Source organism: Nomascus leucogenys, chromosome 4 (genome assembly GCF_006542625.1).
Source record: "Nomascus leucogenys isolate Asia chromosome 4, Asia_NLE_v1, whole genome shotgun sequence".
Taxonomy (NCBI): domain Eukaryota; kingdom Metazoa; phylum Chordata; class Mammalia; order Primates; family Hylobatidae; genus Nomascus; species Nomascus leucogenys.
Window position 1 is genome coordinate 80,938,256 of NC_044384.1, and position 20,996 is coordinate 80,959,251.

The 20,996-nt window shown below is 52.4% G+C and overlaps 1 protein-coding gene across 1 annotated transcript in view; it reads left to right on the forward strand.

Moving 5' to 3' along the window:
- The window catches only part of SDHAF2 (succinate dehydrogenase complex assembly factor 2), a 63,426-nt gene that overhangs the window by 40,518 nt on the left and 1,912 nt on the right, over positions 1 to 20,996 (forward strand). The window contains exons 4-14 of the mRNA XM_012496298.2: positions 300 to 351; positions 13,431 to 13,567; positions 13,967 to 14,084; positions 14,311 to 14,464; positions 16,353 to 16,481; positions 17,004 to 17,067; positions 17,753 to 17,865; positions 18,296 to 18,355; positions 18,476 to 18,562; positions 18,900 to 19,013; positions 19,098 to 19,192. Of these exons, the coding sequence (XP_012351752.2) occupies positions 300 to 351; positions 13,431 to 13,567; positions 13,967 to 14,084; positions 14,311 to 14,464; positions 16,353 to 16,481; positions 17,004 to 17,067; positions 17,753 to 17,865; positions 18,296 to 18,355; positions 18,476 to 18,562; positions 18,900 to 19,013; positions 19,098 to 19,192 (1,123 nt within the window). The remainder of the gene's footprint in view (positions 1 to 299; positions 352 to 13,430; positions 13,568 to 13,966; positions 14,085 to 14,310; positions 14,465 to 16,352; positions 16,482 to 17,003; positions 17,068 to 17,752; positions 17,866 to 18,295; positions 18,356 to 18,475; positions 18,563 to 18,899; positions 19,014 to 19,097; positions 19,193 to 20,996) is intronic.

A 20,996-nucleotide genomic window follows, 5' to 3' on the forward strand; every position in this document is an offset into this window, starting at 1 on the left:
ATGTATTTATAGTGGGACACAGTTCAGTCCCTAAGAAAAGGAAATGAGAGCTCTGGAGGGTTGCACAATGGCATTAAATGCTTGTCCTGGATGTGACACTCTTTCTTCACTATCGCTCACAACCGTTTGGCCAGAACTGGTCACATAGCCCCATAGGGAGCCCAGAAGTACAGTCCCATCCCCTGCCCCGGTGGTGGAGAGTCAGAAATAAGGTTGAGCATCATTGATTTTCACCATCATAATAAACTTTTGAATCTTTACTAAGTGCAAGGCCTGTCCTGTGTGCTTTCTTGAATCAGGGAGAAGGTTTTATACAAGAAAAATGGCACATTCTGAAGTGGAGCTCAACAGGTGAGAATGAGACCATCCTAGCATTGAGCCCTGGCTCCTTGGCTGACATGCTGTGTGACCTTATACAAGCATCTTCACATCTCTGAGCCTTTGTGTACACATCTATAAAATATGGGCAATGTGGCCGGGCATGGTGGTTCATGCAGTCCAGCATTTTGGGAGGCCGAGGTGGGCGGATCATTTGAGGTCGGGAGTTCAAGACCAGCCTGGCCAACATGGTGAAACCCCATCTCTGCTAAAAATATAAAAATTAGCCAGAAATCGCTTGAACTCGGGAGGTGGAGGTTGCAGTGAGCTGAGATCGTGCCACTGCATTCCAGCCTGGGCAACAGAATGAGACTCCGTCTCAAAAAAAATAAAATATAGACAATGCTTTTGGCACACTGTATGGATAAAGCACATAACACTGTGACCTGGCCATTGGAGAGGCAGCATTGCATTGCAGCTAAGCTTGCAGGCGTTGGAGTCAGCCAGACCTGCATTTGAATCTTACTCAACTGCTTTTCGTTTTGTGCCTTTGTTTGTGTGTGTGTGTGTGTGTGTGTGTGTGTGTGAGAGAGAGAGAGAGAGAGAGAGAGAGAGAGAGAGAGAGACTGTTCTAAGCAAGCACATTACATGGAAATAACTGGAATTGGAACTAACGCACATCGGCCTCCAGTAAGCATGCTTGTACTGTTACCCTACACGGCCCTTAGGTTAGCACAGAGAGATTATTTATTTATTTAAAAAAACTTTTTTGAGATGGGGGGTCTCACTCTGTCACCCAGGTTGGTGTGTAGTGCTACAGTCTCAGCTCACTGCAACGTCTACCTCCCAGGCTCAAGCAATCCTCCCACCTCAGCCTCCCAAGTAGCTGGGACCATAGGCGCACATCACCACACCTGGCTAATTTTATTTTTTTTTTTTTGGTAGAGATGGGCTTTCTCCATGTTGCCCAGGCTGGTCTTGAATTCCTGAGTTCAGGCAGTCCACCTGCCTCAGCCTCCCAAAGTGCTGGGATTATAGGTGCAAGCCACCAAGCCCAGCCCAGAGAGATTATGTGTAACTCTCTCTACTACTAGTTCCATGGGGGATAAGGACCATACATACATTAGGTTCCATTCTGTTCCGTGTTTTAGCACAGTGCCTGGCACGTAGTTGGTGCTCATTAAATGTTCATTGAATGACTAATTGACTGATGAAATAAATGAAGGTAGAGGCTCTTTATGAAGCTGCCTGTGCTGGATCCAAGACCATTGACATCTGTTGCAAATGGAAGTTGTTAATGAGACTCAACAAGTTAGTGGAAAATGTTTTGAGTGTTTTATGAGATTCTCTTTTTTTTTTTTTTTTGAGACAGGGTCTCACTCTGTTGCCCAGGCTGGAATGCAGTGGCAAGATCTTGGTTCAGTGTAGCCTCAACCTTCCAGGCTCAGGCGATTCTCCCACCTCAGCCTCCCAAGTAGCTGGAACCACAGGCATGTGCCACCATGCCCAGCTAATTTTTTGTTCACCATGTTGCCCAGGCTGGTCTCAAACATGGACTCAAGCAATCCACCCACTTCAGCCTTCTAAACTGCTGGGATTACAGGCGTGAGCCACTGTGCCTGGCCTTTTTTTTTAAAAAAAAATTAATTAATTAATTAATTTATTTATTGAGACAGAGTCTCACTCTGTCGCCCAGGCTGGAGTGCAGTGGCACAATCTCGGCTCACTGCAACCTCTGCCCCCCGGGTTCAAGCGATTCTCCTGCCTCAACCTCCCGAGTAGCTGGGATTACAGGCGCCTGCCACTGTGCCTGGCTAATTTTTGTATTTTTAGTAGAGACGAGGTTTCACCATTTGGCCAGGATGGTCTTGAACTCCTGACCTTGTGATCCACTTGCCTTGGCCTCCCAAAGTGCTGGGATTACAGGCGTGAGCCACTGTGCCCGGGCTTTTTTTTTTTTTTTTTTTTAATTAACTTTTTTTAAATTTAAATTTGAGACAGGGTCTTGCTATGTTGGCCAGGGTGGTCTCAAACTCCTGGCCTCAAGCAATTCTCCCACCTCAGCCTCCCAAATTGCTGGGATTATAGGCCTGAGCCACTGCACCCAGCCACAAGATTCTCTTAAAACACAAACTTACCATACTTTATAGATGTTTCCTTTCCCTCCTATGCATGATATAGTTAGCCACTATCTAATAGAAAGGTGTACTAGTCACGTTAGGCTAGACTATGATAATAAGTAAACCCCCAAATCTCAGCGACTTAACAACACAACGCTTATTTCTCATTTGTGCCAAGTCCAATGTGAATCGGGCAGCTGTTCAGGACAGCTCCTTTCTGTGGCAGCCCAGGGATCCACGCTCTGCCATCTCAACATGTGGTCTCCACGGTTGCTACTAAAGGGAATGAGAAAGTGCGGATAACTCACATTCACTTGCAACCCGGAAGCAACACGTGACACTTCTCACAGCCCTTGGGCCAGAGCTAGTCACATGTTCCTGTGGAACTGCAAGGAGCCTGGGAGGTGTGGTTCTCTCTGGTATCCAGGAAGGAGAAGAGAACCAGATCTGGCTGAGCCTAAAGTGTCTACCACAGTCTGTTCTGCTGGTCTCTGTGTACTGCATTGGATTCGCTCTTCTTCCTACACACAACACACAACATGAAACCCCTTTCCAAGACTGAAAACCCAGAGTGATGTGCAGCTCCTGCCTCCAGCCAGGATCTCATGGGCTGCCCTAGGGTCTCTTTATGAGGTCTAGAGGTGGCCCTTTTTGGTCCAGAGATGTAGGAATTTTAAAAAGTTACCTGTTGGGGGCCGGGCGCGGTGGCTCACGCCTGTAATCCCAACACTTTGGGAAGCCAAGGCGGGTGGATCACCTAAGGTCAGGAGTTCGAGACCAGCCTGGCCAACACAGTGAAACCCTGTCTCTACTAAATATACAAAAAAAAATTAGCCGGGTGTGGTGGCACGTGCCTGTAATCCCAGCTACTCAAGAGGCTGAGGCGGGAGAATCGCTTGAACGCAGGAAGCAGATGTTGCAGTGAGCCAAGATCGTGCCACTGCACTGCAGCCTGGGAGACAGAGTGAGACTCCGTCTCAAAAAATAAAAATAAATTTAAAAAGTTACCTGCTGGGCACAGTGGCTCACACCTGTAATCCCAGCACTTTGGGAGGCCGAGGCAGGTGGATCACTTGAGGACAGGAGTTTGAGACCAGCCTGGCCAACATGGAGAAGCCCTGTCTCTACTAAAAAATACAAAATTTAGCTAGGTGTGGTGGCGCACACCTGTAATCCTAGCTACTTGCGAGGCTGAGGCACAAGAATCATTTGAGCCTGGGAGGTGGAGGTTGCAGTGAGCTGAGATCATGCCACTGCACTCCAGTCTGGGTGACAGAGCGAGACTCTATCTCAAAAAAAAAAAAAAAAAAAAAAAAAAAAATTACCTGTTTCCCCCTCCCCACCCCCACGCCATACACAAAGGCAGAGTAGGGGCAGGGACAGGATAACCGCAGTAAGGATACCCCGGGAAGTGGGAGCTGAGGCCTTCTGGGCAGACCTTGTGGAGGGGTAGGGAAGTTTCTGGAAGGAACTACCTTCATCGCTGCTCTCAGGGCTGCTTGGCTCCCTCATTTAAGGCTCTTTTTCCCCTACCTTACTTTCTTCGATCATATCTGAAGCAGGGATTGTGTGTTCCACGCTCCTTGAGGGTTGTGTGGATTTCTCAGCCCACATCCTGCCCATGGAAGTTTTAAGTTTCAAATAGTCACAATCTTTTTAAAGACCGAGACCAGGCTCATGGCCAGGGGCGGTGGCTCATGCCTGTAGTTCCAGCGACTTGGGAGGCTGAGGCAGGAGAATCTCTTGAGTCCAGGAGGTTGAGGTCACAGTGAGCTATGATTGTGCCACTGCACTCCAGCCTGGGTGACAGAGTAAGACCCTTTCTCTAAAAAAAAAAAAATCTCATTTTTTTTGGGCACTACTGTTTTCTCAAAATTTCAGTAGGCCTCTCATCTGTCTACTTCCAGTGAGTTTCCTATGCCTGAATGTGACAGCTAATTTGTGTCTCAATTTGTCTAGGTGACTGGGTACTTGGATATGTGATCGAGTATTCTTCTGGGTGTTTCTGTAAGGATGTTTTTGGATGAAATTGACATTTAAATTGGTAGACTGAGTAAAGCAGTCTGTCCCCCTAATGGGGGTGGGCTTCATGTAATCAGCTCAAGGTTTGAATACAACAAAAAGACTTCCACTTTCCCGAGTGAAAGGGAATTCTTTCTGCCTGGATGCCTTCAAACTGAGACACAGGCTTTTATCCTGCCTTCAGATTCGCCTGGGAACACTGGCTCTTCCTGAGTCTCAAGCCTGCTGGCCTTGAGACAAGAACTACATCAGCTCTCTCAGTTCTCAGGCCTTTGGACTTAAACTGGAACTAAGCCATCAGCTCTCTTGGGTCTCGTCAGCTTGCCAACCAACTCATCCTGAAGATCTTGGGATTTGCCAGCCTTCATAGTCACGTGGGCCAATTCCTTTTTCTTTTTTTTTTTTTTTGAGATGGGGTCTTGCTCTGTTGCCCAGGCTGGCGTGCAATGGCACGATTATGGCTCACTGCAGCCTCAACCTCCAGAGCCTGAGTGATCCTCCCACCTCAGCCTCCCAAGTAGCTGGGACTACAGGCACATGCTACCATGCCCAGCTAATTAAAAAAAAACTTTTTTTTTGTAGAGACGGAGTCTCACTGTGTTGCTCAGGCTGGTCTTGAACTCCTGAGCTCAAGCAACCCTCCACTTCAGCCTCCCAAAGTGCTGGGATTACAGGCATCACTGGCCCAGGCAGAGCCAATTCCGTATAATAAATCTGTCTCTATCTCTCGTGTATGTCTGTGTGTGCACATTCTGTTTTACTGGAGAATGCTGACTAATACAGAATCACATCCTAATTTATTCCCTAAGAAGTTCTCAAATCTTCATTTCTTTGCTTATGCCGCAGTAACAAACAAAACTCCGAACATTAGAGGCTTAAAGCAGCAAGGTTTATCTCTCTGTCACATCCCAGTGCGCTGGAGAGAAAGCAGCTCCAGGGCAGCTGACTCCATGCAGTGACTCAGAGATCCAGCCTGCTTCCATCTTTTGGTTCTGCCATCCCAAGTGTGATTTCTACCCACAGAGAATGGAAAACTCACACCCACCACTAACTACTCAGACTGGGAGTGGCACTGCTCAATTCCACCCACAGAACCAGCCACGTGGCCCTTATCTAACTGCAAGGAAGGCAGGAAAATGCAATGATAGTCATAAACATTTCTTGAGTGCTTTCTCTATGCCAGGCTGTGTGCTAAGCATGTAAATATTGCCTTTTCTGTATTCCAAGCCTAAGTCTCTTAAAGTTCTACTGTGACCTCATCATACAGCCAAGGAAACAGGCTCAGACAAGTTAAGGAAGTTGTCCAAGGGCACATACCTCATAAAGGCAGGGCTGCAGAATTGAACCCAGATCTCTGTGCATTGGAAACCCACCCCCTTGACCCCTGTCCTGGTTCCTTGCTCATGTCTGCCAAGAATATCTTCATTCCATCTGAGGATTGGGAATGGCTTCTTATTTTCTGCCTCATCTCATTTCATCTTCCCTGCGAGTCATGAATTTTTAAACCTTGTGTGAGATCAACAAGTTCACTCAGAGGAGACAGTAAAAGAACAGAACAGGCAGGAACAGAACAGCCATCAGATATACAGGATAGAGTCTTCCAGGAAATGCCCACTGAGGGGAGAAATGAACCACAAGTGAGGCCAGGATTGTGGGAGGCTGGGAGGGAAAGCAATCCGGTCATCAGGGAAATCATTTCCTTTTACGAAAGAGAGAGAGATGGGACTTAGCCATTAGACTTGGGCTATTTCAGTTCCTGGTAATGACACAGCTCAGTGAATAGAACCCCCAAAGCACTTTCGGAAGGAGGGCCCCAGTCCTGGGCAGCTCTCCTGCCTTAATCACTGCAAGTCACAGAGCAGAGAAACTGGAAATGGGCAAAATCGATGATAGTGAGGCCTGCCTGCAGGCCACTCCCTGGACCCAACCTGCGCCCCCATGGTCATTACGTCACCCATCACTCCTTGGTGCTCACACAGCTGAGCCCAAGAAGCAGGGCAGCCGCCACCCCCAGGACTAGACGGAAAGGTGGTTGCATGAATCCAGGGCTCCATGCTCTTCCCCATCGCAGGGAAGACAGGGCCTCACAGACTTGCTGTCCTCCCGGTCAGCTCTTCTCTGCCATGATCCGCTTTATGCTGCATCCCAGCTTCAAACTGCTCCCCTGAAAGGGTCAGTTGGAGCAGCTGAGCTTGGGGCATCTCATCTGCGTGAGCTTTGTTGGTGGGCTCAGAAGAATCTGGGTTGGGAAACAGTACTTTGGTGGGCAGAATGAGGGGTTCAGTGAGCTCTTGTGTCCTTTGTGGGCACCTTGGAGTCTGGCTTGGGAGAAACTCCCTGTGCAGGTCCAGCAGGCCTAGAGGCCAGGCTGAGTGTGGGTTGGCATGAGGCCGACTCCCCTCCATGCCCCGCTGTAATAAGGCAGAGGGGAAGGACCTTGGAAGGGGGTAGGCTGGGGTCCTGCTATTTCACAGATGGCAGGTGAGGGGCACAGGCGGAGGGGACGTGGAGCTAGCTGTCACTTCAGTATATGAAGACAGAGCTCCAAGTTCTCCAGGCAAAACAACACATCTCAAACTAAAGCAAGGCAAACCTATTCTGGCTCAACCCCCTCTTCACAGGCAACAGGATCAGAGGGAGGCAGTTAATTAAGAAGGGTCACATAGTACTATTTGTGCCAGAGCCAGACCTCAAACTCAAGCCTAGAAGAGGCTCAGAAAGGGGCAGGGATGTAACCTCAGATCACCTGAAGCCAAGAAACATTACTCTAGGCTTGTCCCAGCCTCCAGCGTGGGAATTTCAAAAGTAGGAGTATAATTACCCTCTCCCTGCCACCCCCAGCCTCCTGGGCTGGGAGGGCTCAGTGCCTTTAGCTGCATCCCAGGGATCTGTTTCCCGTTTCTCAATCATCGTAGCTGATTTGAACAATTTCAGACCTTTCTTCTGTGAATTTTTCACCCAGCAGTGCCCAGCACAAACTGAGGACCATGAGAGGGATGAACTCTTTAAAAGGATTTTTAGGCCTAGCATGGTGGTTCACACCTGTATTCCCAGCACTTTGGGAGGCCGAGGCAGGAAGATCCCTTGAAGCCAGGAGTTTGAGACCAGCCTGGGCAACAAAGCAAGATCCTGTCTCTATAAAAAAAAATTTTAAATATTTACTTTTTATTTTTTTTCTTTATAGAGGTAATCAGGTTTAAAAAGATTTAAAAAGTCATCGGAGGTCAGATTTTGAAAATAGATCAGAGAACCTCTAGCTCAGCCTTTGAGGCAACATCAAAGTGGTCACCAGCATGACCTTTGAAGCCAGGATGTCTGGGTTCAAATAATGGCTTTTCCCCTTACTAGCTGTGTGACCTGTGACAAGTTACGCAGCCTCTCTGTGTCTGAGTTTCTTCATCTATAAAATGGAGGAGCTGATACCACCCACCAGGTAAGAATGTGGTGAAGTTTAATTGTGCTAATCATGGGAAGTGCTTAGAAACAGTCCCCGATACCTAATAAACCAGTGAAAGTTTGCTCTTATTGTCATCCTGTCAAGCTGTTGCATGCCTCCTGGGATGGGGAACTCACTTCCCCAGGGCAGCCTGTTCCCCTATTGGATTATTTTGTGTGTTAGGAGTCTTTTCTATCCATTAAGCTGAAGTATGCCAACCCGTCTCTTCCCTACAAGAGCCCTGGCTTCCCTCTGAGGGCAGCCATAAAGACCCACATCAACCAAAGCAAAATGACACACACTTGGTGGTGTGTGGCTCATTCACTTGAGTTAATCCTCCTTCAGGGAACTGCAGCCCACACGGCCCAGCACAGAGTGCAGATGTCTATCTCTGCTCAGGACTCAGCACTCAGTGGTGGTGTGCTCTGGCCTCGGAAGCCTGTTAGGGCCTACCCCACTGATCTCAGCCAAGGAACTCTATGGGCTGAGACCCAGCATGTCCTCTCACTGGGTCCTCTCTGCTAACCTAGTGTATCTGTAGCCTCTGCCTTACTATGGGAGGGAAACCGGGGAATCCTTTTTTTTTTTTTTTTTTTTTTCTGAGACGGAGTCTTGCCCTGTCGCCCAGGCTGGAGTGCAGTGGCGCAATCTCGGCTCACTGCAGCCTCTAACTCCTGCATTCAAGGAGTTCTCCCTGCCTCAGCCTCCCGAATAACTGGGATTACAGGCGCCCACAACCATGCCTTGCTAATTTTGGTATTTTTAGTAGAGACGGGGTTTTGCCATGTTGGCCAGGCTGGTCTCGAACTCCTGACCTCAGGTGATCTGCCTGCTTTGGCCTCCCAAAGTGCTGGGATTACAGGCGTGAGCCACTGTGCCCGGCCGGAAACAGGGGAATCTTACTGCCCAGGACTGGGGAGAGCTAGAAAGTAGGAGGCAGTTGCCCATCTGGCCAGGGCAGCCCATCCCTTTGGAAAATCATCCCTTTGGAAAAGCCCAGTGCTAAGGTCCCGGCGCTTTCTGGAGAATTTGCTGGTGTGTTCCAGAGGGCGGGGCATAGATTCCAGGTTCAAAGCTGTGTTTGGATCCCAGCTCCACCCCTCATTGTCTGCAAGGCCTCAGGCAGTTTCCTCACATGTAAAACGGGCACGATTATTGTAGTTCCCCTTTAGAGCCGGGAATGAAAAGCGATGAGGTGATTCGTAGCTCAGCTCTGGCACAACAAAGTGCTGAATAAATGGGGACGGGTATGGGAAGGGAGTGGGATGAGGTGGGCCTAGATTTTCCAGTATGGAAGGACTTTTAGTCTGTTCCTTCATTTTGTAGATAGAAGGACTGAGGTCCACAGGTGACAGGTCCAAAAGTCACGCTGCTGTTGGGTCACCTGGCACCTGGACTCCTGCTCCTTGTGGGCTCCAGCGCTTGCCCTCCCGGAACACTCCTTGCCCAGACCCAACCCTTCGGTTCTGGAGGGATGGGTGAGTGAGGCTTGGGGTGGGGCTGTGGCCAGGTCGACGGAGCTGCTCTGTCCCCAACTCCTAGGACCCTCCCCGCCCCCGCCCCAGCGCCGACCCCGGTCTTAGGGATTCATCTGCGGCATCTCCTGCAGTTCCGAGTTAGGGCCGCTGGGTGTCGCCACACAGCAAAAAACCCACCGGCCGCTGGGAGGACGGGACCTAATGGGGGCTCCGATGGGACAGCGCCGCCAGACCCTGATCCCTGACCCTTGAACTCCTGCTCAGGTCCTTGGTCGGCTACAGCCTAGAGCCTCCCTAAGAGAAGCCCTAAGGGATGATTTCAAACCTTTCTACCACCCCTCCTTGCCCCCTCCACCCGCTAAAAGGAAAACCTGGCTACAGTCTACCTGAGGGCTGCTTCTCCCAGCTGAGCCCCTCCTCCCCACGCAGTGCCCCAGCCACACTGCACCAGTCCGGGCTCCCAGCCTGCTGGACACCTGTCCGCCTTTGTGTTTGTCGGGCCTTCCACGTAGAGGGCCCTTCCTTATCTCTGCCTGGTGCAGGCCTGTTACCTCTTGTGCATAGGGTATTTCAAATCCACCAGCGACCCTGCTAGGTAGGCACGGTTATCTCTGCCTGCAGGTACAGAAACAGGCTCGAAGAGAGGAAGCCCTGAGTCACACACAGCAGAAGCAGGTTTTGAACTCGGGCTCCCACAGTGAGCTTTCTTTTGCTACATCTGAGATCCTTCCTAAACCGTGGGCTCTCTGAGGCCAGGGCCATGTGGATTTCCTGTTTATAACCCATGGGCCCAACCCTTTGCCTAGCAGGCAGTGAGTACTCAAAAGGCACCTCTTTCTCTAAGTCTTAGATGGCACCTACCGTGTGCCAGGTACTGGGCTAAATGCTTCGTGCGTACCACAACCCTGCAGGTGGTTACCATTATTATACTCATTCTCCAGAAGGGGAAACTGAAGCACAAGGAACATGCACTGTCTTACGGTTATCTAGTGGCAGAGACAGGACCCACACCATCTGGCTTCAGAGTCCAAGCTCTTGCTCATAGCCACTTATCCAGGCACACTTAGAGGAGAGCCCCTCTCTCCCTTCACCCTGTGGGCACTTCACCTGTGGTGGTCTCACCCTTTGTGCTTCATGTGTGGAACTCACATGAGCCTCTGTAGTAGAATGGGAGCACCTTGCCGCAGGGCAGGGCTGTGTGCACTCACTCCTGTGTCCTTGCGCCCTGTGATCCCTGAACAGAATCGTTAGTCTGGAGGGTGGGTGCCAAACGTGCTTCAGCTTGCCTTCCCATGGGGGGCTGGGTGAGGACACGAGTGAGCCTCCACCCTGGCAGGCCAGGTCACTACAGGATGAATGCGGCAAGGGCATCTCCTGGGTGAGGAAAGGAGATGCCTCCTTTCCCTTTATTCAGCCTTCATTCATACCTCACTCTCCCCTGAGAGGAGGGGTGCTCTGGAGTCAGCTCTACCGGCTCAGGACAGCTGAAGGCGAAACTTCCAGGAAATTGGCAAGCTGGTTTTTAACTCTGCCATTGTTAAAAATTAAATTACTGGCCGAGCGTGGTGGCTGACGCCTGTAATCCCAGCACTTTGGGAGGCTGAGGCAGACAGATCACTTGAGCTCAGGAGGTCGAGACCAAACTGGCCAACATAGTGAAACCCCATCTCTACTAAAAATACAAAAATTAGCCGGGCATGGTGGTATGCGCCTGTAATCCCAGCTACTCAGGAGGCTGAGGCAGGAGAATTGCTTGAACCAGGAGATGGAGGTTGCAGTGAGCTGAGATAGCGCCACTGTGCTCCAGCCTGGGAGACAGAGAAAGACTCCATTTCAAATAAATAAATAAATAAATAACTTAAACCTGAAATTTAATGGATTATATTAAAAACAAAATATACATACCTAAAACTCATCACCCCCTAATTATGTGAGTACATTTTTCTATTATTTGTGCTGTCGAGGTTCCTTACGCCCATTATGTCTGCATGATGGAACTACTCCCATACAGTGGTGAGCGACCTTCCCATGTCCCAGTTCAAAGACATCGTAGTGGTGATCTGAAAGCAGCCCTGATGGGACTACTGACATCACAGAAATTGGCAAATGCTGCAAAGTAGGGCTATCCCACCCCACCCAGAGATCCAACTGTTACAACATTTACAAGCCTGAAAGCCAATTTGAGGCAAAAAGGCTGTCATGGAAGAAGCTTGTCACTGTGGAGTTGGCGCACTCAGATTTGAGTCCAGGCTCCGTCTCCACCCACTGTGGGGCCTGGGCTGTTTCCCCTTGAGCCTCGCCTTTCCTATCTGCAAAATAAGACTAAAAGTACAGCAGCTTTTACAAATGGAGCATTTGCCGAGCGTGGTGGCTTGCCCCTGCAATCCCAGCAACTCAGGAGGCTGAGCAGGAGGATCACTTGAGGCCAGGAGTTCAAGACCAGCCTGAGCAACATAGCAAGACGCTGTCTCTACAACAAATAAATAAATAAGCAAGTCAGGCATGGGGGAGCACACCTGTAGTTCCGGCTACTTGAGAGTCTGAGGAAAGAGGATTGCTTGAGCTTAGGAGTTGGAGGCTGGACTGAGCTATGATGGTGCCTCTGCACTCCAACCCAGGTGACAGCGTAAGATCCTGCCTCTCTTAAAAAAAAATGAGCATTTACTACCTGCCAGGTGCTGAATCCATGCTCTTGCTAAATCTGCCAGCAGCCCTGTGAGGTGGGTGCAGTCACATCCCTTGTGACGATGGGGATATGGGGGCGTGAAGAGGATAAGTACCTCATCAAAGGTGACAGATCAGATTTGAACCACACTCTTAACTGCTGCGGTTTGTTGGCCCTACAATAATAGTGCCCAGTTCACAGGGTGGTTTGGGGGATTACACGACGTAATGTGAGTTAAAGGGCTTAGCACAGATTTGGCTCCAGTGGAACATAGTAAACATTGATTTACCAAGAGGCAGAAGAGCGGGATCCAGATCCACCCACGTTTGAATCTCAACTTGGCTATTTTCTGATTGCGAGATCTCTGGAGTCAAGTCACTTTGCTTGTCTAAGCCTCATGTTCCCCCAGTGAAAATGGGGATAATCATAGCTACTGAAGAGCTGCTCAGAGGACCGAGATAGAGGATGTAAAGTATCTGCCGAGAAGTGGGTACTTTATGGGAGTGAGTGTTCAGGATTATCTTTTATTTTATGTCATGCAGACAGCAACTCTTCCCAGCCCTGTGGAGGAGGCCGGAGGTTGGGGCCAGAGCCCTGGAAGCAGGGCCTTGCTCGGGCAGCTCCTGACCCTCGCCTCCTGGCCAGGTCGGCCCCTCAGTGGGCCCTGGCCCTAGAAGGGCTCAGAAGGCTGGGGACGCTGTTGCTAGGCACCAGTTGCTAGGCTACATATTGTTTCTCCTGCTTGGCTTCCTCCAGGAGGGCTGGCTTCTCTGCAGAGCTCTGCTTCCTGCAGCCTCTCCCCGACCTCAGAGCCTCTGCAGAGGAAAGGTGAGGGTGGGGCCACTGTGGTTGGGCCTCGGGGAGAGCAGAGCCAATTCCCAGGGGAGGCAGGCAAGGCCAGAGGCAGGCAAGGCCATGGGAGGTGAGGGAGAGAGAGGAGCCGGGGGCTGGGAGTGAGCGTCCCGGCCTGACTTCTTGGGTGGGGGCCAAGAATTTCCCAGGTAGCGGGCTGTAGGCTCATTCATTCCGAGAGGTGGGTTATGTAAGGTTCAGGTCGCGGGCCGAGGAGTCAAATACCCAGGTCTGAATCCCGGCACTACCACCTATTTTGAGCAAATCTTTATCACTTGGAACCTCACTGCCCCAGCGGTAAATGGGGACAGGAAGAGTTAATAACAAGGTGTGGGAAAGCGAGAGGAGACATGCGGACTCTTGGGATAAGTGTGGATGATCGGTTTCGCCCTCAGTTTACGGACGTGGGAGCTGGGGCAGAGAGACAGAGGCCTGGGAGAAGGGGCCAGCTGCGTTGTGGGTGGGGGGCCAGATGTTCGCCCCTGTGGGCTTCCGAGCCAGGCTTGAGACCCATGAGGCTCCCCATGCTTCCTTTCTAGGCCCCCCGGGGCCCTGCCCCACAGCATCATGATGGGGAAACTCCCTCTGGGGGTCGTCTCCCCTTATGTGAAAATGAGTTCGGGGGGCTACACGGACCCCCTGAAATTCTACGCCACCAGCTACTGCACAGCCTACGGTGAGGGCACCTTTGTGCAGGAGCCTCCGCCAGGACATGGGCAGGAAGGGAGGGGCTCTCTCTGAGGGAGGAGCAGCCCCTCTGGCTGTCACACTGCAGAGCAACCCTGTCACGCTGAATCCGTTTGTCCCCTGAGCCCTGCCCGGCTGCTCCCTTCTCTGGTTCTTTCCCTGCAATTCTGTCACTGTGATTCTGCCACACTGACCTTGTCCCCAGCCCACCCACTCCATTTCCTGCCATCACAGTCCTGACAGGGCAGGCTTGCAAAGCTCCTGCCTGTGGCTCTGAGCCCTCCCCTCTCACTGTGACCCCACTGCCCCTCGGAGGATGCTGGCCCTGCCGGAGAAGCCCTGCCTGTTTTTGACCTTGGGGTCTGTCTCCCCGTTACCCCTCTGGCAGGTCGGGAGGATTTCAAGCCCCGTGTGGGTAGTCATGTAGGCACCGGCTACAAATCAAATTTCCAGCCCGTGGTCTCATGCCAAGACAGTCTGGAGGCCTTAGACAACCCGGCCAGGGGGTACAGTCTGTATGGCCCCTTCCCAGCCCCTGCCCTGCTCATCAGACCAACTCCAGTCTCCGTGGATGGGGACCCTGAGCTTTGCCTGGCCTAGGCTTGGGGTCCTGGGTGACTCAGGGCACGGCGGACCTCTGAGCCATCTGTGGGAGGGTGCAGGGAGGAGGGAAGCTCCTTAGCAGAGGACAGAGGCAGGTGGCCTGGGGTTCTGGCTTCTCCTCACCCTCAGGGAACAAGCCTGGGACCATTTCCAGTCTGTGGCCAGCCAGAGTTACCGCCCCCTGGAGGTGCCTGACGGCAAGCATCCCCTGCCCTGGAGCATGCACCAGACCAGCTCAGGCTACGGGCGGGAGAAGGCCAGTGCGGGTCCCCCCACCAAGGAGGTCAGTGCTGGGCCAGGGCCAGGAGAGGGAAGCCTCAGGGTGGGGTGGGGCTAGGGCTGCACTGCCAACAGTTGGTCAAGGCAGAGGTGACAGGGCATGGAGCAGCCACATTGTAGGGATGGGGTCCACTCATCTTTCTCCCCTTTGTCCTCATCCTTGTCCCCACCATCCCCACCACCTCCATTCCCTCCCCTAGCCCTACCATTACCTCCGCCTCCATTTCCATCCCCATCCCTGTCCCCATTCCATGAGCCTCACACTCCCGTCCACACCTGCAAGCCCCATCACTGTCCCTACTACCACTACTGTCCCCCGACCATTGACATCCTCACCCCATCTTTTTCATTTCTTTTTTTTTTTTTTTTTTTTGAGATGGAGTCGCACTCTGTTGCCCAGGCTGGAGTGTAGTGGCACGATCTCGGCTCACTGCAACCTCCGCCTCCTGGGTTCAAGCGATTCTCCTGCCTCAGCCTCCCCAGTAGCTGGGATTACAGGCATGTGCCACCACACCCAGCTAATTTTTTGTGTTTTTAGTAGCGACAGGGTTTCACCGTGTTAGCCAGGATAGTCTCGATCTGCTGCCCTCATGATCTGCCCTCCTCAGCCTCCCAAAGTGCTGGGATTACAGGCGTGAGCCACCGCCCCCGGCCCCATCTTTTTCATTTCTATCTTCATTATTACCACCCTTCTTATCATCAGCACCACCACCAGAATGGACACTCATTCATTCATCCAGTAAGAATGTTCTGAATATCTCCTTCATATTTGAAGATGATAAGAGCTGGTGGAGTGCGGGGTGGGACGGGGGGTAGGAAATACAACAGGGAGAAGCAAGGAGGAAGAGAAGTGAAGGAGTTGCAGGCCAGGCATGATGGCTCACACCTGTGATCCCAGCACTTTGGGAAGCTGAAGCGGGCAGATCACTTGAGGTCAGGAGTTCGAGACCAGTCTGGCCAACATGGTGAAACTCCATCTCTACTAAAAATACAAAAATTAGCTGGGCATGGTGGTACGCACCTATAATTCCAGGTACTTGGAAAGCTGAGGCAGGAGAATTGCTTGAACTCAGGACGCAGAGGTTGCAGTGAGGCTGAGATTGCCTGGGCAATAGAATGAGACTTGGACTAAAAAAAAAAAAAAAAAAAAAAAAAAAGCCAGGTGTGGTGGCTCACACCTGTAATCCCAGCACTTTGAGAGGCTGAGTCAGGTGGATCACTTGAGGCCAACTGCTGTTGGGTCAGCCTGGCCATCATGGTGAAACCCCATCCCTACCAAAAAAATACAAACAAAAAAAATAGCCAGGTGTAGTGGCTTGCGTCTGTAGTCCAAGCTACTTGGGAGGCTGAAGCACAAGAATTGATTGAACTCGGGAGGTGGAGCTTGCAGGAAGCTGAGATCATGCCACTGCACTCCAGCCTGGGCAACAGAGCGAGACTCTGTCTCAAAAAATATAAGTAATAAGTAAATAAGAAGCAAAGGAGCTGCAATTGCAAATCAGGAGGGTGGGGAAAGAGCTTGCTATGGAGACACGGGACAAAAACTTGAGGGAGGCCAGCTCCTCCAGATGCAGCTGTCTGAGGGAGGAGTGGTCCAGGCAGTGCCAACGGCAAGTTCAAAGGCCTCGAGGTGGGAACAGAAAGGAGACAAGCAGCTAGAGCAGGGTGAGGCGCTCAGGTCCTTGCAGGCCACCAGGAGGATGTGGAATTCCCTGTGAGTGTGATGGGAAGGCTGCAGAGCTCTAAGCAGAGGGGGGACGTGCAGGTTTCATTGTAAAGGGACCCCCTCTGGCTGCTCTGCAGATACCGTGCTCTGTAAAGGCCAAGGGCAGAAGCAGAGTCAGGTAGTGACTGCCGCCCCCTCACCTGTAATTGGCCCTTCTTCCTCCCAGGTCCAGAAGGTCCATTTCGACACCCAGGAGCACGGACCTCAGGCCATCACGGGGCTGGAGCCCAGGGAAGTCCCCCTGCTCCACCAGCAGCAGGGCCAGGACCCGCTGGAGCGGGAGAACTTCCGATATGTGAGTGGCAGCCCGGCTAAGGGCTTCGGAGTGGGGCAGAGGGGCCACAGCCGCCTCCTCCTCCCACCTCAAGACAAGTATTGCACTGACTCACCCAAGAAGCCAGCTCAGGGTAGGCTCAGGGCGCCAAGAAAGACGGGAGAGCAAAGGATTTGATACTGGCTATTTCCATAATAGCATCAATGTGGCTTCTCGCGATTTAACGCTCCTCCTCTTCCCCCAGCTTTTCTCCTCACGCTCACGGCCCCTCCTGGTCTCGGTCCCTCTGGGCACCCCACTCATTACCAGGAGTCTGGTGTGGGGTGTGACGTGGTATTCATAGTCACAGGGGAACTGTGCTCTTGTGCTGAAATTTCTGGCCCTGTGATGCCCCACCCCAGAGAGACTTGTGTCCAGGGTGCTGTACTGGCCCACACAGGCTTCCTCAGAGCACAGATAACCGAGGCGCCACTTCACCGCTGCCACACGCCTTCGGGGCCCTGGTGGGCCAGTGCCCCCATTCCTCCAACCTCTCTGTTCCAGGGCCCACGCTTCATGACTTCGGAGTACAGTTCCAAGTATCTCAGGGACCCTCTAGACCAGCCAGGTAGGCCCTGTCTGAACTCACAGCTCCCTTCCAATCCACCTCCCTACTTCCTACCCCAGGGGCCCTGGAGCTGGTCTAGGACTGAGAAGGCACCAGTGGAAGAAAGAAGGATGAACACATGGCTGGAGGGAAGTGCCTGTCCTGGGCTGACCTCAGTACCTTGGGCCTCTCAGGAGGGTGGCTTGGCCGGTGCATACCCTTCCTGCTGCTCCCTCTCCTGTCCTCCGGCCTGGACTCTGGAATCCTCACCCTGCCACCCATGATCCTGTGGCGCAGGTCTCCAGGATCTTGGGATCCACTCCCTCTGTACCTGCTGGGACATTGAGCCTCTGGAGGACACGTGGGTGGGCCAGGTGGCCTGGCAGCACACAGGGCATTTCTTTTTTTTTTTTTTTTTTGAGACGGAGTCTCGCTCTGTCGCCCAGGCTGGAGTGCAGTGGCTCAATCTCAGCTCACTGCAAGCTCCACCTCCCAGGTTCACACCATTCTCCTACCTCAGCCTCTCCGAGTAGCTGGGACTACAGGCGCCTGCCAGCACGCCCGGCTAATTTTTTGTATTTTTAGTAGAGACGGGGTTTCACCGTGGTCTCGATCTCCTGACCTCGTGATCCGCCCGCCTTGGCCTCCCAAAGTGCTGGGATTACAAGCGTGAGCCACCGCGCCCAGCCAGGCATTTCTTTTGCAGATTTCTTGCAGAAGAAATCGATCGGCGCCAAGGAGGGGAGCGGCTTCACCAAACAGTCCCACCCGAGCCCCATTGTCTTCCAACCACCCTCACAGGCCCTCCCTGGGGACCTTGTAAGTCAGCTGGGCTCCCACTAGAACTTTAGGGGGCTTGAAGCCCTCCGGTCTCAGGTTTAGCTTTCCTAAAGAATGTGAGCTGCAGAGCCCTTTGTTCAAACACAAGATGAAAGAGCTTAGGTGAAAACCACTGCTTTGGTCCAAATCCCCCATTTTATAGATGAGAAGACTTGAGGTCCAAAGAGATGAAGAGGTGTAGCCAAGGTCATTCAGAATTCAGACAAGAGCCCTGGCCTGCTGGTCCCATTCAGAGTCATGCCTTCCCCTGTCTTCTCCCCAAACACTTCCCTTTTCTCAATGATGCTCATTTGAGCTGAGTCCTCCTCTGTGCTCAGCACAGGAGTGGCCTGGAGGCAGAGTGGTTGGGAGCCGCCAGGGGCCCAGCCTGCCTTTGCGGGGCTGACATCCTCTGTGGGCCTCTTTCCAGGCCCTCCTCCCAGGCCAGAGTGTCACCAAGTCAGACTTCCTCCCCAAGACTCACCTCCATGTAAGCTGAGCTAAGGGGAGGCTGGGGACCACCTGGCGGGGAGCAGTTAGAACATGGCCCTGGAAGCTGGTGGGGGAGGCAGCCACATCCTGGTGCCAGTGGCTGCTTTGCTCCCTCCAGGGAGATGAGTTCCTACCTGTGTTGGCCAGAGGCTCCAAGCAGGAAACAGCCTTCAGCCGAGGGAATGAAAGGATTCTGAACCCCAGAGTAAGTGGCCTTGGCGTCTTGCTCGGAGAAGGGAGAAGACAGGGAGGTTTCTGGGAAGAGGTGGCATTTGGGTCAGGCATTGAAGAATGAGAAGAATTAGGATATTTGGGGATGTGGAGGTAGGGCCCCAGGTGGAGGGTGAAGAGAGCCTGGGCCTTCCTGGGGGCTGGAAGACGAGGGGTGTGGTCTCAAATAGAATTGGCTGGAAGGGGAAAGGAGGGTCGCTGGGGCTGTGGACAGGTCACAGCTGTGTGTGTCTCTACCTGCTCCCCTCTCCATCCCTGCTGCCTCAGCCTGGCCACCTCAGCCTCCCTTCTGGTGGTTCTGTGCCCTGCAGGTGCCCCCTCCCTACCCAGAACCCAGCAGCGTGAGCCACCAGCAGTTTCAGCCACTTCATCAGATGCAACAGACAAATGTTGCCCTACTTGGCCGGGAGACTGTGGGGAAAATGGTGAGACCTGCTACACCCAGCCTTCACCCCCAAATCCCCACCCCTTCTGACCTGACAATTCCCCTGTCTACCCCTCTTGTGCAGGAGCCCACAGGGTTCACCCTTAACAACCCCATGTATGTCCGGAGCCCCTGTGATCCTGACAGGGATCAGCGATACCTGACCACCTACAACCAAGGGTGAGGTCCACTTCCTGGTCCAAAGCTGAAACCCATTTGACAGACAGACTGAGACTGGGATAAGTAATGAGCTCACAGCCTTGTGGAGAAGATCAACGCTGAGTGAATGTGGGTTCCCCAGAAGCAGACCCTAAGCCAAGGATTGGAGTGCAAGCACATTATTAGGCAGTTATTAGGCGTGTGGGAGTGGAGAAGAGGGATGAGGGAGGGAAGGCAGCAATAATGAGCATGTTACTAAGCCAGCTATCCCACTGGGAAAACTCTAGAAAACAGTGTAAAGCACACAACTCAGAACTACCCCAGTCAAAGGTGAGAGAGCTGGGGTATTTTATATCCCCACATCCATCAGTCATTGGTTAAAGGCTATCCCCAGGGCAACATTAAATCCCAGGTGCCTCCTTGCTCAGGCAAAGCAGCTTCTAGCATCCCAAGGGTAGCTTTCCCACAGAGATGCAGGGCATTGGTGGCCAGGCTGGTGGGCATGGAAAGAACAGGGGAGTGCGAGGGGGTCTGGAGCAGTAGCATCTGCTAAGACGTTCCATCCAGCCAATGGTTGGTGGGCTCAATGCTCCCTCAGAAGGTAAATTCTGTGCTGTGCATTCCCTGGGTGAGGAGTGACTGTCCTGGGCATCAGGGAGGGCTTCCAGGAGGAGGTGGCCCCAGAGCCATGGGGAAGCCTCCTGGGGCCAGGACTGGGTGGGGAAAGCATTACAGGAGTGGTATAAAGGAAGTGTAATTCTTCTTCTTCTTCTTCTTTTTGAAATGGAGTTTCACTCTGTCGCCCAGGCTGGAGTGCAATGGCATGGTCTCAGCTCACCGCAACCTTCGCCTCATGGGTTCAAGTGATCCTCCTGTCTCACCCTCCTAAATAGCTGGGATTACAGGCATATGCCACCATGCCTAGCTAATTTTTGTATTTTTAGTAGAGATGGGGTTTCGCCATTTTGGCCAGGCTGGTCTTGAACTCCTGACCTCAAGTGATCTGCCTGCCTCGGCCTCTCAAAGTGCTGGGATAACAGGCGTGAGCCACTACGCCCTGCCAAGAAGCATAATTCCTTTTTTTTTTTTTTTTTTTTGATATGGAGTCTCGCTCTGTCGCCCAGGCTGGAGTGCAGTGGTGCGATCTCGGCTCACTGCAAACTCCGCCTCCTGGGTTCACGCCATTCTCCTGCCTCAGCCTCCCCAGTAGCTGGGATTACAGGCGCCTGCAACCACGCCCGGCTAAATTTTTGTATTTTTAGTAGAGACAGGGTTTCACTGTGTTAGCCGGGATAGTCTTGATCTCCTGACCTCGTGATCTGCCTGCCTCCAGGAAGTATAATTCTTAGGACAAACTCCTCTGAGCGAGGAAGCACAAGCTTTCCTCACAACATCAGTCACCTGTGTCCACCCTGCTTCCTCTCCAGCTCCTGGTCCTTCAAGGTGTCCCTGCCACCTCTCTGTCTCCTCAGGCTCCCCCTGCCCCACCCCCTGCTCCAGCACACCTCCCAGAATCCATTCATGGAATAGACTTTAACTGAGCCCTGACTGGGTGCCAGGCCCTGCTCCAGGCCCTGGGAATGTGTGTGCAGCTCCTGCCCTGCGGAGCTCAGACCTCTGCACGGGAGGAGACATGCATGTGGCTGCAGCCAGTTAGTGAGAGCTGTTAGGTGATGGGCAAGGAGAAAGGGATCGGGGGGGCTGCGTGGGCACGGGTCAGATTTGAAATCGGTGGCCTTGAGAGGGTGACGTTTGAACTGAGACTGAAAAGAGGAGAGGGCGGTGGCCTGGAGGAGCAACAGAGAGTCTGAGCTGGAAGGGCAGT